The sequence below is a fragment of the Phoxinus phoxinus genome (assembly GCF_949152265.1).
Source record: "Phoxinus phoxinus genome assembly, chromosome: 21".
NCBI lineage: Eukaryota > Metazoa > Chordata > Actinopteri > Cypriniformes > Leuciscidae > Phoxinus > Phoxinus phoxinus.
In genome coordinates, this window is record NC_136896.1 from 7,740,695 (window position 1) to 7,758,363 (window position 17,669).

General features: G+C 36.7%; 1 protein-coding gene across 1 annotated transcript; it reads left to right on the forward strand.

The window, feature by feature from the left end:
• The first annotated feature begins 1,437 nt into the window (after positions 1-1,437).
• Positions 1,438-14,799, forward strand: st6galnac (ST6 (alpha-N-acetyl-neuraminyl-2,3-beta-galactosyl-1,3)-N-acetylgalactosaminide alpha-2,6-sialyltransferase). The gene is made up of 10 exons (XM_079594726.1): positions 1,438-1,555; positions 2,837-3,206; positions 7,505-7,763; positions 8,659-8,824; positions 9,668-9,842; positions 11,577-11,715; positions 12,195-12,298; positions 12,516-12,599; positions 12,979-13,078; positions 13,656-14,799. Exons 2-10 carry the CDS (start codon positions 3,055-3,057, stop codon positions 13,824-13,826), a joined length of 1,350 nt encoding a protein of 449 aa, XP_079450852.1. The 5' UTR covers positions 1,438-1,555; positions 2,837-3,054; the 3' UTR covers positions 13,827-14,799.
• Positions 14,800-17,669: the final 2,870 nt, after the last annotated feature.

Consider the following 17,669-nt stretch of genomic DNA (forward strand, 5'->3'; position numbering starts at 1 on the left):
TGGGGATCGCTGTGTCTGTAAAATATCTCCGAGATGGGACGTTGTATCTCGGCTCCAAAGTGTGCAACATAGCGCGAAAGCCCTGGTTCTCAACGACTGGACGCAAATCCTTGGCAATGAAAGTTGCGATTGATTGTGTAATGTGCTTTGCCCTTTCCGAGCCAGGTGGAAGCTTTGACAATATTGTTTCCACGCTTCAGAGTTCCGTCTTTTGCGTTCCGTCAATATTACGTTATTATGTTTTTTTTTTTGAAAATCGATTTTTGCCATTTGTGAATCGATTCAGAATCGTCCACGTCCGCATCGCGATGCATCTAAGAATCGATTTTTTCCCCCACCCCTACTAAATATTAGTCATCATTTTTTCTTCTCTAAAATGTGCATGCAGTTTCATGACCTCATGAAAGTTCAGAAATAGTTATACTTGTAAAAATTCATTTGACACACCGCCGTCTATTTAAAATGATCAATTGAATGTGTGAAAACACTTTTTGGGTGACCAGTTATGGGACATAAAATATGCACTTTTCCGTTCAAAGTTTGGAAAGTTTTTTTTAGTCATATTATATTCTTCAGTGTCACACGATTCTTCAGAAGTCATTCTAATATGCTTATTCGGTGATCAAGAAAAACTTATTATTATCAATGTTGTTAACTTAATGCATCCTTGCTGAATAAAATCATTTAAATTAATCTTACTGACACCAAACCTTTGTAAAAAAAAAAAACTTCACAGCTATTTTATCTCAACTAACCACTTTCACTTTTGCTCCAGTGTACTATTCTTATGTTGTTTTCTGCCCAGTTCAAATCTTTTCAGCCTTGTCATTTGTAAGTTACTTTGTATACAAGTGTCTGCTAAATAAATAATGTAAATGTCAATCTGAGTCACATGCATTTGCAGGAAAGTCTGGCCCACATTTCCTACCCCTGTTATGCCTCTTGCTCCCTCATATGGTGTTTCCCGTTTTGCACTGCATTTGTTTTCTGCAGCTTCTTGCTAACCACAAGTCGCATGCAGCCGATTTACTTCTGAATCAGTCTAATGTGACTGTTTTTGCCCCCCGAGAGGGCCGCTGTGTGATGATAACTGCCTTGTATGTAAATGAGGCTGCTGTAAGTTGTGATAAAGCACACTATCAGGCTCTTTGAACATGTGGTGGCTTCAGCATGTCACTGCATGTTGTTTTTTGGGTAGTTTTTGCACTGGTGCATGCATCCCTTATGTCTGTTCTTAGATGCCTGAACGTTTGCACATTCCAGGGTCTGTCTTTGACCGTCAGCTGACTTTGTTTTGTTTGCTGTTGTCTGTTATCACCAAACTCTGAGTGAATTGTAGTAACCATCTCTCTTCCTCCTATTTTATGTCTTCCTTTGGGGGAGGGGGCAGGGGAGTTGACCAATTGCTAGCAGCTGTTACTCATTTCACAATAGGCCCGCCTCTCCAGCCCTGTGTGTGTGTGTGTGTGTGTGAGTGACTGAGAGTTGTGTTGTTAAACTAGGCACATTGCAGCTCGACTTCCCCTCTCATCGCTTGACAGGAGTTTGCTTTCAGGTACGAGACTTTTTTTAACTTCTTTTACAGTTCTTCTCTCCTTTGTTCACATATTCTGTCAGTTCTTCTTGAGTTTAAGGCCTGCAGCGAGTCGGCTGTCTTTGAACGTTACATATGGTGACAGTTATTTTGTCTGATGTAGTGGAAAATGGTTCTTTTTGTGTTTTGACAACTTTTTTTTAATTTTCATTGGCTTTTTATGCATTTTGGGAGAGATTTTTGTATTCTTTTCTTTATTTAATTCTACCTTTAATCCGTTTAAATAGAAATGTATACAGTTAGTTATCTAAGGAGATGGATTTTGGTTTATAATTTAATCTTTAGACATTACTTGGCCTGAGTTTATAAGCATAGCAAGTTTCTGGAGCATTCTACTTACTAAAACACTGATTCACACAAATGGCATTCTTGTCATTCCACAAATGTCAGAAAAAGAAAAGCAGGAATTCTCATAAGAAAAAAATGTAAGGCTTTGTGCCTCTGAATTCAGCTTTATTCTCTCGGTTTGGAGACCGAATTGGATAAACAACCCAAGTGAAACTTTTAGAGCATGTTTCACTCTAGATGTGGTTTGTGAACCTTCAAGATAATGACTATTTCATGAATGTTGAATAGCATAAGGTCAATACATACATACATATTTTCATTTTTGCATAAATTACTTTCAAATATTTGTGAATGTAGATTTATTTTTATTCATGTAATTTCTGTTTGGTGAATAACAAAGCCTGACTGTGAACTCTGGAGAAAACTATTTATCAGATGTTTTAAAATGTTTACATGTGCTAAAAACTAGGCCTACTTGTTGCATACTTGGTCTGAATACAAAATGATTTGTGAAGTTACGTGTTTCCAGACACATCGGCAGGAGATGTGGTCATGAGGAAATATTTTCTGAGGGAGTAATGCTGGTTCCCTAGAAAAAACCTGTACTCGGGGGAGAGTTTTAAACAGGCAATTTTGCCACAATATCTCAGGCTTTTCCTCGCCCTCTTCTGTATACAACTCCGAAAACAGCCATTTTCTGTCTGTATGGTATTTTCACGCTCTCTCTCTCCGCCTTTCACCCGTTCCCTCTCGTTTCTTCCTTTGTCAAATCCTGCAGTCTTTTTGACACCATTAATTAGCATCTGAAATGCTCTTTGAGCAAAGGTGCACTTTGAAACTAGGATCACATCTTCCTGGTTTACCAGGCCCTTTAATTAAAACAGGATTAATAGCGTTGAAACCGCCATGTGGAGTTTTACTCTTGTAATTGTATTTATTTTCTTCCTCTCACAGATATCCTCGGCGGTGCTGGAGACTCCCACGCGTGAAAGCCGGAGCTCAAAATGAACTAATTAACAAGCAGCGACCCTCCCAACCCTTCCCCTCGAGGAGCGCTTTCAAACCCCTATTTCATCAAAGCACCACTTTCTCAGGAGAACGCTCATGTGCTTACATGGTGACCAGACGTTCTGGGGAACTGTCAGCAGCTTGTGCAAGAGGAAAGTAGCACGATGATAGGCCACCTGCCTCAGAGGCTTCTGCTGTGGTTCATTGGGTTGTTGGGAATCGGGATACTGGCGTTAATATTGGTGTGCGTGGCTTTGCAGATCCAAGTGCCATGGGACGTGAAGACCCTCCAAAGCTTCACCATGAAACATTACAGGTAAAGACAGATCTCTTAAAATGCCATGTGGACTTCTTTACACACTTAAAAATAAAGGTTGTTTTTTTGGTATCTATGGTTCCATGAAGAAACTTTAACATCTATGGAACCTTTCCATCACACAAAGGTATTACCATAAGATGCGTCTTGTTTGATCAAATCATGACAAGGGAGACACATTCCCATTTACACTTGGTATTTTAATCCATCTCTTTTGTCCACTTTCAACCACTTCTGTCCTGATTTCATCAAGGGGAGGGTCTATGATTGGGTAAAAATATGTATTTATGTAATATATATATATATATATATATATATATATATATAATTACATAAATGCATGTATACCCTAATAAATGTACACCCTACGTTTACAAATAAATGTAAACCCTAACGCTCAAAATAGTTAATTGGTTTCAGTTGGGCAAACTTAAACTAATTAGTTCAGTCAAATTAACATATATGAGTATTTAGCACTTTCTTTTTCTTTCAAGTTCACAGAACTGATGTAGTTGAAGTAAATTGAACTGTTTCATTATTTTGAGTTTTATGAAATAATTTATTTTAATTTAGACGAACTTAAGTTGAACTGAAATGGCTGGGATGTCTATTTCCCAGCATGCTTTGCCGATGGCACTTGAAAGGGAGAGTAAATGCTAAAATTACATTTAATATAATGTTTTTTTTTGTGCAAGATTAATGTTAAGTGGGAGATTTAGTAGTGATTAATGTTTTGTTATGCTAATTTAGAAGAATTTCTGTTAATGTTGGTTTTAGGATAGTAAGGATAGTTTACAGTGTATTATATATATTAGTTAGTGTCGGGCAGTAAACCGGTTTCTAATTCGAGACTAGTTGAAAAGTATTTTTCAAATACCGCCATACCGGTTTGACTGAAACGACTGCTTTATCTATTCAATGGCCATGAAGAGCGCTATGAAGAGTGTATAAAGAGCGGACTTCTATTAACTGCATACCCTTCTTACACTAATGGTAACAACTTTATAACACAGCAATAAATAACAAAACAAAAAAATCACAAAATGGAACTTACTGTATAAAGTGGAACATCACAGAATTTGGCAAGTTTTGGATGATTAAATCAAAAGTAGGTCTGTGCAATAAATTAGTTATCGATACGGACTAGTGTCTGTGAATATTAAAGCTCAAAAAGACTGCTATTGAAGTCTGTATGTTCTGCCGTGTCTGTGGGAATGAGCGCCGCAGTTTCGTCTACTACTACACACATACAATACCTCACAGATCATTTATAAATCCGTGTTGTAAATGCGCATTTCTGACTACAGTCAAGAACAGGCTGGTTTTTGTGTTTAAACTGTCAAATACACACAAGGGCCTTGTTCACGGTTGTTGTTTGCGAAAACAAAATAGCGACGCCGTGGATGGAAATGTGCAGATTAAGGGGCAGTAATATTATAATAAGATTCCCTTCCTACGTCACAAGGGGAGAGAAATCTGAGCTGGTCGTTTTTCAACATCCTTGCAGAGAAAGGCTTGCCAAAAAAAGTTACTGGGTTGTCCCTTTTCACGTTTTCCGGGTTGGTAGATGCACCGGGGACCCAATTATAGCACTTAAACACGAAAAAAAGTCTGATTTTCTTGATATTTCTCCTTTAAAGGTGAATTCAGGTTTTTTCTATGTACACTTATGTGGCGTGCAATGTGGGGGAAAAGTTTGTATTTAATTATTGTAGATTTTAGCTCTGTTGCTTTTCGGTGTATTTCTTTTTGAGAAACACTGTTGTTGTTGTTGTTCTTTTTATTAAAGAATACACTACTGTTCCCAAGCTTGATGATAAGCAATGTTTCTTGAGCAGCAAATCAGCATAATATATTCATTTCTGAAGGATCGTGTGACACTGAAGACTGGAGAAATCTGAAAATTCAGCTTTGCAGTTGCATAAATAAATTATATTTTAAAATGTTTTAAAATTGAAAACAGTTCTTTCAAATTGTAATAATATTTCACAATATTACTATTTTTACTGTATTTTTGATCAATTAAATGCAGCCTTGGCAAGCATCATAAACTTTTAACCCTAAACTTTTTTAAATGTTTGTGTATAGATTTTATTTCCCCGGCAATAGTCAGATAAGTAACAAGCTATTTGGCATTGACCCCCCTGTCTGGTTTCCTTGTATATGTGTAATCCACACAAAATATTTTGGTTTCTTTCTTTAAAAATCTAACAAAATCTGTTAATACATTATCCCCCCCTTTCACAAACAAGGTTTACGCCTAGTTTCAGACTAAAATGCATGTTTGAGCTATTTTAACTGAAAGCAACTTGCTGTGACATAAAATAAAGTAATGTGTTTTTCTAATACACATTTATAAAAGCTACTTAAATGTCCTAATTGAACAAAGGCCTAATCCTGGCTTAAAGACCTAAAACAAAACAAAAAGTCGCAATTAAATATATTGACTGACAGCCCTATTTTAATGCATGTCAAATCCATTAAATATAATTGGGAAAGTTGAACACTCTCCGACTAAATTCAAATGTGCCATTATTTAGATAGTAATGTCACAGTCCGCATGTTATCTCTGGAGAGCCATGATCACATGATCTTCCTCTGCTAACGTTCAGCATGTTCGCTATTGCTATGGAGACGGGTGTCAGAAGCTAATAAAGTGATTTCATGTCCTTTTGCTCTCTCGCCCCTTGTTTTCTGTAGTGAGGGGGAGGGGGAGGTTTTTGGATTTCAATTTATTTGCACAGCGCTTTCCAAAAATAGGTATTGTTAAAAAAAAAAAAAAAAAACAGCTTCTCAAAGAATATTGGCGTATAAACCCTCAAGCGAGCAGCTAAAAGCGTTAGAGACTACGAATAAACTCCCTTAGGTGTTTCTAGGCAGAAACCAGTTTGGATATCTCGTTTTCTTAGTTATCTACTTTGTTCTCCAGTGAGGGAGAGAAACAAACAACCTGAGATTTACTGCTGCTCCTTTAACTCAGTCAGGCGTAGAATCATGGTTTGGCTTGATTCTCTAGAGAAGTGCACAATCATTGCTCTGAAAGTAAGGTCTGTTATGTGAAATGTAGCCCAGATGCTTTTAAAAGGGCAAAGCTCTAATTTTAACACAGGCATGGTTGGAAACCCCCCCCCCAGAATGTCAGGAAATGACACGTTATATAGCAGGCATTAAAACTTGTGATTCTGTTGAAGCTGTTTTTGGGCCTTTTTAAAATTGCACTTTGAAAACCTGTTGTGCCTCTAGCACGTCATAATAATAACTCGTGTGAGAATAATGAGCTCTTGTTAAGTGTTCAATAATGAGACAGTGTTTGTAATTGATTTATTATTATTATTTAGTGAAGTGTTAGTATTATATGGAAGCTTGTATCCGCCAAGGAATAAGAAAAATGTCAAAGAAAATTGACAATTCTTTTTTTCCCTCGCAATTCTGACTTATTCAGAATTGTGAGATATAAACTTGCAATTGCGAGTTATAAAGTCAAATTCAGAAGAATAAAAAGACTGACTTTATAGTTTATAATTCTGAATTCAACTTGAGAAAAAAAGTCAGAATTGTGAGATAAAGTCGCAATTACCTTTTTTATTTTTTATTCCGTGGCGGAAACAAGCTTCCATAATACTGCTTCTAAACTGTTTATTGTTTTTGTTTTCCAGAAAGATCTTTAGGATTTTGAAGTATAATAATTTCCAACACATTTACATGATTATGCACAGTGAAAAGACCTTTATTTTCACAGATATTTTCTCTTTCATGTGTTGTCATTCGAGATATTAATGTGCATCTGGTTTGGTTACTTCTCTCTTATCAGTCATCAGCTTTTTGTTGTCTTGTGACATTGACGCTTGCCACAGTTATGAAGTCATTGGCAGGGATATCCTGCATGCTTGTCGTTCAAGATGTGTTTGCTTATTTATCCGATATCAAGACAGGTGATAAAAGCTCTATTCTGTCTTAAACAACGGAATATTGATGTACACTGTAAAAAAATATCTTCATGATTTGTTATCACAACTTTTTATCTTTTGTCAAATCAACTTCGATAACTAATGTGTGAAGATAACATACTATGTTGAGTTTCTGTTTATTAAACCATTCTTCATTGTATTAACTAATTTTTTTTAATTACAACAAACTCAAAATGTTAAGGCAACAAGGTAGCTTGCTTTTTTTTAAGTTAAACCAACATTTTTTTTTACAGTGATGATTTAGTGGATGGGCTGTTACTACTGGCCTCTTCACTTGAGATGGTTGTTCTGTTAGAAAATGAAAAGCTTTTTTCCCCTTCTTACCCACAGGTTATATTCTGTCAAGAGTGACAACCGTTCTTTGGAATATCAACAGTCTGCTGAGAATGAACTAAACACTGCTGAAGAACTGGAGAGAAAATCATACAAGCAATCAGATTTTGAGGATTCATCAGTGTTAGAACACAGCGCAAAGTCTGATCAAGCTATTTTAAACACATTAAAGCCAATGCCAAAAAATGAGACAAAACCCACTGAACCAGACTTTTTTGGTGACCGGTATGCCACGGATGACTTTCCATCACAAACGGTGAGTGTCTGTTTGTGGTTTTTGGCCTAGTATTGTGCGCCTGTGTTAGTATTGAATGAAGAACCTGCTGCTTAACCTGAATGAAGAAGTGTTTTCTTAAATTCAAAGTTTTATTCAAGTGTTTGTACAAATGCTGTGGTCATTCAAATTTAATGTTCATTCAAATTCAGTGAAGAGCCAGCGGAAGTTTGTAGTAAGCAAAGGTTCGTCTATCACAACAAAACGGCAGTATTTTATTCAGATTAAAAATACTAAATTAAATTACCCAAAATAAAATATCTGTGACCGGTGAAACCCATCTGCTCTATAATAAGAAAAAATACATACACTACCATTCAAAAGTTTGGGTTCAGTGAGATTATTTTTTGACAAAAATGTATACTCTTAATAAGCAAGGATGCATTTGACTATTATCAGAAATGACTTTAAAAGTATTTAAAATAAATGCTGTTCTTTTGAATTCTTTTCATTAAAGAATCCAGTTTTTTTTTTTATCGTGGTTTTCAAAAAAATAACAGCATAACTGTTTCCAAAATGTATAACATGAAATGTTTTTGCAGCACCAAATCAGCATCATATAAGAATGATTTCTGAAGGATCGTGTCACACTGAAGACTGGAGAAATGTTTTAAATTGTAATAAAATTTCACTATATTACAGTTTTTATTAATGGAATATTGATAATATTGATAAAAAAAACGTTGAACGTAGAAACATTCACAAAAACTTGAATGGTAGTGTATTACACCAGTGCCCTTTGCAAACCGGTTTCATAAAAAAATGTTTATGCAGCATTTTTTGCAACTCTCAGTCTCCACACCCATAGAACTAACTTTGAAGTTTGTCATGGTTAAAATATTACCCCCCCCCCCCCTCCCCTCCCTCTCTCTCTCAGAACTGTCCCAACAGCATTAGGAAGCATGTGCCTCAGACTCCGTTTGCTGAGATGTTTCTACACAGTATTCCAGTGCTTCAATGGGCAAAGCATTTCAGCCCAGACCAGTACCAACGCTTGAGTCACTACGGCGGAGCTCATGGCTGGGGAAGCGTTGATATTGAAGGTGTGTGTTTTTTTTTGGAATCTGCTAGTCTTCCAAAAAGTTCAAATGTACTTGCCAAGAGTGTTTTTATTGTCCAAGGTGTTTTATCCTCCCGAGACCCAGCAATGGAGTTTTTTCCTTTGTATAGGTCAGGACATTGTTTTAGCATTTTTTTTGTGACCAAATAAGCCACAGTTTTAAGTCCTGTCCTGTAAAGAAAAACATTCAAATGCTTTTATAGAGATACAAAATATTTGGAGGTTTCACCATGACAACTCCCTATACTTGGTCTTTGACTGAATGACTAAATTCAGCACCTTTATGGGAATATGATGTTACATGTTGCCCAAAGAAGATGCTAATTAATATGCTAATTAGAGAAAATTAATAGGTTATTCTAGATATTATTAGAATATATTTCATACCATAGTTGAAAATCTTTTGTAGAAATCTTTGTGCATCGTTTGGTTCAGGTAAAAGTTTCCTGGAGCTGTCGAAGTCTTGAAAACCTTTACATTAAATGCCTATTAAATACAGGCACTAGTATGCATATAAAATGCAAATATAAACATTTTCAAAAAAATCTTCTCCAACGTTATTCTCATAATGGTTTTAAAGAGAGCAAGTTATAACTAGTATACAAAATACAGTTTTGTTTTGTTTAAATTTTCTGGTGTTCCTTATGTTGGATATATCATTAACATAATTAACAATGTAATTATGTAAAAAAAAAAAATCTATGGGTCTCAGGAGGATATAGCCATTAGCGCGCCATTACTTTTGTGCTTGTTACATTAAATTAATGTGATATGTGTAACATGATGGACCAAAACGATTAGTTCTGTGTTTGTGTGTTGTTCACAGTTTTGAAGCACTCACTGGCAATTTTAAATACAACCGCAAATCGGTTGATGTTTGATGACTGGGAGAAGAGAAAGAACAGAGCCCAGTGTATCCGCTGTGCTGTGGTGGGAAACGGCGGAATACTGAATGGTTCAAGAAAAGGCAAGGAGATCGATGAACATGACTATGTCTTTAGGTGAGGAGGTTGATCATTAAGAGATTACAGATGTTTATTATATCAGTGCTCCTCAAAGTGATGCAAATCTTATAAAGAAAGCAGTTTGCATGTCTGGTAGTCTTTTACTAATTTGTATTTTTTTGCATTGGAGGTCTTCTACAATATAGGTTTACATGCATCCAAGGTCAAAAACAAATTTTCTCATAATATACATTGCAGAATCACCTCATTTCTCACAGTCTGTTGTGATTGGTCTACCGTTTACAGTGCATGTCGGAAACCAAACGCCCATTACCATATGTGAATTTCAGCTCCAGAGGCTTCCTCTGCACTTGATACACAGTTAAGATGCCGTTGTCAATTCGAGCGCGAGCCGTCATCCTTTGGTAATGCCTACAAAGTGGATTTGCTTTCACAGCACAGAAAACAGCATCTTCTCAACATGTTGACAATAGGGATGTCACTGTGAGGAAATTTCCACACGGGTATATGAACTTAAGACAACACCAGTATTGCCGATAATAACTGCAGGGGGAGGGGGAGAGTTTATGACATTGGCGTGCCGTGGTGGACAAGTAATGTAATCATTGTATAAGTCAAGTCAAGTCACCTTCATTTATATAGTGCTTTTAACAGTAAGGATTGTTTCAAAGCAGCTTTACAGTGATAATAGAAATGAGCGTAACAGTGAAGTTGCGAAGATCATTAGTCATTAACTTAGGGGGCGCTAACACGACACCGTTCTAACAGAAAACCCTTAACGTGCTCCTGCCGCCCATCCGCACAAAAAGTGCCATATTGCGCCAGAACGCCCACCACACACCAGCTTACTGGTGGAGAGGAGACAGAGTGATGAAGCCAATTAGTATATGGGGATGATTAGGAGGCCATGATGGACAGAGGCCACTGGGCACATTTGGCCAGGATGCCGGGGTTACACCCCTACTCTTTCGAAAGACATCCTGGGATTTTTTGTGACCACAGAGAGTCAGGACCTCGGTTTAACATCTCATCCGAAGGACGGTGCTCTTTGAGAGTATATTGTCCCCATCACTACACTGGGCCGTTATAGTCAAGTCAAGTCATCTTTATTTATATAGCGCTTTTTACAATACAGATTGTATCAAAGCAGCTTCACAGTGATAACATGAAAATAATACAAAAAAATAAATTTCATCATCGTCCACCTTTAAGGCAGATCTATAATATTGTTGAATATTAAATGTCCCCAACTAAGCAAGCCAGAAGGTAAGGCAACAGCGGCAAGGAACCAAAACTCCATCAGGTGACCGAATGGAGAAAAAAACCTTGGGAGAACCCAGGCTCAGTCGGGGGCCAGTTCTCCTCTGGCCAATGAGTGAACAGTTATAGGACCCACACAGACCACAGGGTGAGCGCCCCCTGCGCCCCCTCACTAACACCTCTTCCAGCAGCATTCTGGTTTTCCCAGAAGGTCTCTCATCCAGGTACTAACCAGGCTCAGCCCTGCTTAGCTTCAGTGGGCAACCAGTCTTGGGCTACAGGGTGATATGGCTGCTGGCTGCTAAACTACAACTACAGTGTTTAAGGGCCGGTCAAAGTAGACCTTGTTCGCGGACAACCAATGAAGGCCATAGGCAGAAAATAAGACTGGAATTATACTGACAGACGACTCATTTCAGGCAGTTTACAATTGGCTATTTCTTTTGGGAGAAAATAACGGTTTATTGATCAATATCACAATGCTTCTCTTTTTCTGTCTCCCATCTTCAGGGTGAATGGTGCGGCTCTTAAGGGGTTTGAGGAAGATGTGGGATCCCGGACATCATTCTACACGTTCTCAACCAACACCATGCGAAACTCCATGCGTAGCTATGCTGCCGTAGGCTACAGAGGTCCACCCATATCAAATGTAACCAATGATGTCAAACTAGTATACATCCACATAAAGATAAGATGCAGTGCTCCGCTTATTATGAAGTATCATGTACTAACATTTAAATTAATAATTGAATACAATACACTGGTGTACATGCATGTTTTATTTAAAAAAAATAACCATATGTAATTCATTTCTGTAAGTACATCTATAATTACACTGTTGACCCTTCCCTTAACCCACCCAAACTATGACCCGTATCCCACCTCAAAACATGTATGTATGTCTGTACTGTATGTATGTACATATCCATGTATTTATTTTTTGAGGTAAGCGCATAGTAGTTAAAGACACCTAATATAAAGTGTGACCAGAAAAAGTAACTCCACTGTTTGTCAAATGATTATAGAGTGAAATAGACGTTTGACTACAAGTTGATCAACACCCATTTGTATGTTGAGTTGCCACGTTGTTTGCTAACTCTCTCTTTATCTTGATCTCCATCTGTTCAGGAGACTAGGTATATATTCCTGCCAGATCATGACCGAGACTACATTCTAATGAGGGCGGCTTCGACACACACAACAATTGATAAAGGCCCTGAGCGCAGCAAAAAGTAAATATTAAAAAAATATTCATGTGTAAAATGACATTTCAAAAGTTCCTTAAACGCATCCTTGATCGCTATAACAGATACAGTCCAACCCTCACTGGTTTTTATTCATTATTGTAAATAAATAGTACAAATAAACATTGTTAGTTGCGTTTATATAATACAGTACATTGTATACACAATTAAGACTTAATTTAATTGTAATGTATATCTCTCTTAGACCCCCTACATACTTTGGTGAAGATGTGACAGTGGAAAAATTCAAAATCTACCACCCAGACTTTATCCGTTACCTCAGAAACAGGTAAGCTTTGCAAACATAGACTAGGGATAATGTATACACTCAGCCAGTCGATATTGCAAAATTAGTCCCAGACAGGGAGATGAAGAAACACAAAGCGGCTGACTGCACATTATCCCGCTTATTACATGACAACTTGATCTGAGTTGAAATTATGTGAGAAGAAAGATCCCGCAGAGTGAAACGAGACGCATTAATCTGGCACAGCTATAGCGGAAATCCGTTGCAGGAGACCGCGGTCAATTATACAGTTCAGTGGTCATTATACACGCATATGTGACCACTGAATGCTGCATGTTATAAATGTTGTATATTTTGTTTAGTTTTGTCTTCATTTATATGTAAATATCTACGTTTATAACTTTTCTTTTTCATCAACAAGGTTCCTGCATTCGAAACTTCTGAAAACAGGTGCGAGAAATATTTACAGGCCGTCCACAGGAGCAGTAATGCTCCTGGCTGCCATTCATACATGTGACCAGGTTTGTTGAATCTTTTTATTGAGATTTTAATGACATCAAACATGTGCCCTGCTGTAAAATGATTAGAAACACCCATATCCTCATCCATCCGTTTAGAGGAGGTCACAATTGATAAGAACCTAATGACAGTAAAACATTATACCGCAAATTGTATGGAAACGCCTTTAGTAGCAAAAGTTGTAAAAGGTTTGAACACTGTTTTAGTGACACTTATGTCACATATGTTAGATGTGTAGTCCGACAGTTGACTGCTGTAACTACATGTTAAAGACTCACCTGACAGGCTGTATTGGCTGTAAAAGATTTTATTACAACAATATACAATTCCCTACAGTTTACAGCTAAAAATGAACACTAAATAATTTATTTAATTTCTGAACTGCTGCAAAATGCACAAAACCAAAAAAAAAAAAAAATGTTACCAGATTTACGTTCACCTGCGCTTTTAGCTCTACTTTCTGTATTTCACTTTGAAACCTCTTTTTACAGAAATGCCACCTTTCCAATGAGCTTGGGTTGCATAAAACATACTTTGTCTTTGTGAAAGTTTGTGATTATATGTTTGTGTTATTAACAGGTTGATGCTTACGGGTTCATGACCCCTGACTACAGCGTGTATTCAGACCACTACTATGACAAACAGAGACATCCAGTGCGTTTTTATGCCAACCATGACATGCGCATGGAGATGAAGCTGTGGCAAGAGCTGCATCAGGCTGGACTGATGAATCTTTTCATGCGTCAGTGAGCACAAATGGATGTACGCCACACTTTGTATGAGATGTTTTTTACTGTCAGAACTGAAAAGCCTGTGCAGGACAAACCTGTTATTCTCCCCTCTGTACGGGGCATTTTTGCTTTGGAAGATAAAGTTCATATATTGTTGTTCAACAAGGAACTACGTACAGAAGCTATGTAGTCAACGCTCTGGATTGCTTTGAATTGGAGTGGACTCACGAGAGACAAATGACTGGCTAATGTGTCATGGGGAGAGGCCTTGTAAACATAAAGTTCAGGAGTAACTCTTGTGTTCTTGGCCGCTATTTGTTCACACGTACAAAGTTATTTGTTCACAGGTAAACACGTTGCTTTTGAACACGTACAAGAATTCTGTAATACGTGCCTTATGACTTCTCAAATGATGGACTACCATTGTGTGTGAGAGAAACCGTTTAAAGGCTTCAGGGCATCACACTAAATCAACAATAATTAACCAAAGAGAATATTTGTCATTTTATATTCTTAATTAGATTCCTTTAATCAGGTATGTGTTTATATATGGTTAATCAACAATGCACTTTGTTGCATCATGTGTAAATCAAGAAGGGTTTTCTGTTTTTCAGAGGAATTTGTATGCTGTTAAGTTTAAAGCTTAACTTTACTTGGAAGTTTTAAAGTGCAATATCTTATGTTGACTTCACAAGCTTTTTTGAATCGAAATGTGAATTTCTTTGATGATTTTTTGTATCTATCCTGTTAAGGTCTGTTTGGTCACTTGATGCTATCTCTTGATTGTATTTAATAATTTTTATTACCTAATAATTTAACTTATGTTCATTCTGATCAAATTAACTGGATTCACCACACTCAAGTTTAGAGTTCCAAAAATGGCTTCACTTTTATAAAACAGTTTGGGGTTTTTGGAAACTGGCGCTAATGAATAGAAAATGGAAAGATGGTCCTACAGGTTTTTAAGCTCAGAATAAATCTTTTAAAATGGTCTTGTTGGTTATAAATTATATGCACAATTATATGCACCAGATATTCCTTCAGGAATATCTGGTTTGATCACATTTCTCTGAGCACAAAGTGTTTGAGGACACATATCCTTAAAGGGGTGGTTGATTATGATTTCATGTTTTTAAACTTTAGTTAGTGTGTAATGTTGCTGTTTGAGCATAAACAACATCTGCAAAGTTACAATGCTCAAAGTTCAAAGGAAAGGGAGATCTTTTCTTTTAAAGAAATTGATTTTTAAACAAACGGCTGGTAGGGACTACACGACATTCCTCCCGGGTATTGACATCACCAACCCTAAAATGTACATAAACCCCTCCCCCGGGAACGCGTTTTATAGATTATCATGACAGAATATGCTAATCAATGACTAGAAGATAACTATACGTAAGCTACCTAAATTCATCAACTAACCATTCAGAAATGTCCTGTTGCATTCTACATGTTGTCACTTCTGCTTGAGTCTCTCCATTATTGTCTGACTCTGGTTTGAACATAAACATTGAAATTTTCAGTGCATGTCTGTGTGAGGTAAAAGGACACGAGCTCTTGAAGCTCCGCCCCCTGTGCCGGGAGCAGCAGCTCATTTGCATTTAAAGGGACAGACACAAAAACAGTGTGTTTTTGCTCACCCTCAAAAAGTGACAATTTTAACATGCTATATAAAAATATCTGTGGAGTATTTTGAGCTAAAACTTCACATACACACTCTGGGGACATCAAAGACTAATTTTACATCTTGTGAAAAGGACATGTTACCACCCCTTTAAACCACCTGTCATCAGTCAATATCATAAATCAATACTTCATATTGATTAAGATGTATATCATTTTGATATAAATTTTAAGGAAAACAGAAACATACACACTGAAAGAAATGCCTCTATTATATCCTGACAGAAGGAAGGGATTATTATTTTAAGTTATATATATATATATTAGGGTTGTCGATTTAACACATTCATTTAATTAATCAGCGATGGCCAGTCCGAGCCATTAGGTGTGTGCAGCGCCACTTCAAGTCGAACACATCTATTTACTTCATTCCTGAACGAATCAGTCGTCTGAACAAAACTAATGAATGACTTACTCATTTAAACATTTACCGCCACCTACTGGCAGTTTTAGTTTCTTATTTAGTCATTTCATTAAAAAATAATTGCATATTTTGGTGCCCAAAATTTTTAATTCTGTTAGTTTACATTTACCCAACTTCGTGTCGCTTTAAACCTGTATGAATTATTTCTTTTGCGGAACATAAAATCAGATATTTTGAAGAATGTTGGTAGCCAAACTGTGGAATCATGGTCGTTGTAGCCAAAAAGTTTAAACTTCTTAATCTAAGTTAATGTTCATTTAAAAATCTACTTATTCAAATAAAAAGTTGTATCTGTTATTATTTTAATGGACCTGAGGTATACATGAACTAACAATGAACAGTTGAATAATGTTAACAATTAAAAAAAAAAAAAAATACTGTAATGTATTGCGCACAGTTCATTTTAATTAATGGATTTACTAATGTTAACTAATGGGACCTTGTAAAGTGTTTTCAATCATAGCAATTCAACTCGCAATTCTAGAAAAAGAAAAACCATCCCTGCATGTTATGTGTGATGGTGAGTTAAAATATATGACGTTAAAACAAACCATCCTATTGTAATGATTCTATAGAGAGGAAATTAGGTATGAAACATAAACTGTAAAAACAATACAAAACAAATGATAATGAACATGATATGAAATGGTATGAACACAGGTGTGGGAGCTTTATTCAACGTGTGCATGAACTCTGGGCAAACAGGATAGGCTGCAGTCTTTAGAATAGTTCATAACTAAGGGGAGACTATTAACTGAAAGAGGCTTCTGCAGTCTGCTTTGCCCCAGTGTTCAAGAACTGGTGTGTTGTGTGCTTTTGATACCAATAAAAGAGAAACTATTTTAACGATGAACAAATCTTATGCTAAAGTCTATTGCAAGCTTTGCAAAAACGTTGCAATTTGAGCATTTGCATACACTCTTCTGCCATCTAGTGTTGATTGTTTTCAATTGCAGCCATATTGAATAATGCGTTCAGATCTCAGTTTAGTGTGCTGTCTGTGTAATTATTGATTGAGGTAAAAGACTTGAGCACGGAGGCACTGAATGTGGTTTGTACCTCTTATTTTTAGACGTCGATCTCTATCCCACAGTTTGCTGACTCCACAATGGCCTGTCTTCATCTGACGGGTGCCTGGGGCTGAGAGCATGGACAAGAAATACCTGAGAAAGTTGTTATTCAGCCAGAGATGAGGGCTGATACTACAGTGCTACAAGTAGACTGACGATGTAAAGGTGGGATGTGAATGCAGTTATGAAATAACAGTTATGTGATGAATTTCACAATATTACAGCGTATGGGTGAAGTGTTTATCTGCTTTCTTTACACTCACTGTTCACTGTTGTCTTTGCGCATCTTAAAGTCGGCATGAAACTGAAAGTGCGATTGACTTTTTTTCTTCCCTATTGTGGCGTAGCCTATATTCCAGTTAATCTGCTTTTCGAACAGGGCAAAGGGCGGGATTGGGACCCGCGCGCCAATAAACACGTCATCACGTTTTCATAATTTTTTATGATTTTTTTTGTATCAAATTGTTTTTTTTCTTCTTACCTGACATCTTGTCTCATTTTGTAATTGATGTAATACCTTATGTCTGCGAAATTTAAATATTACGAGAGAACATGATAATAAAAATAAAATAAAAAAATGTGTAGGCTAGCGATAAATAATTTATAACAAATACTGCAATATTCCATAAAAAAAGAATGGTCCATTTTGATTCATGGTGACTTAAAACTCTGTCATGAACTCCAG

Bases quoted from the DNA above. Each gene is read 5' to 3' on its own strand.
- st6galnac (XM_079594726.1), top strand. From the start codon at position 3,055: ATGATAGGCCACCTGCCTCAGAGGCTTCTGCTGTGGTTCATTGGGTTG. The intron at 3,207-7,504 runs GTAAAGACAGAT...TCTTACCCACAG, and splicing joins TTCACCATGAAACATTACAG to GTTATATTCTGTCAAGAGTG. The intron at 13,079-13,655 runs GTTTGTTGAATC...TGTTATTAACAG, and splicing joins CCATTCATACATGTGACCAG to GTTGATGCTTACGGGTTCAT.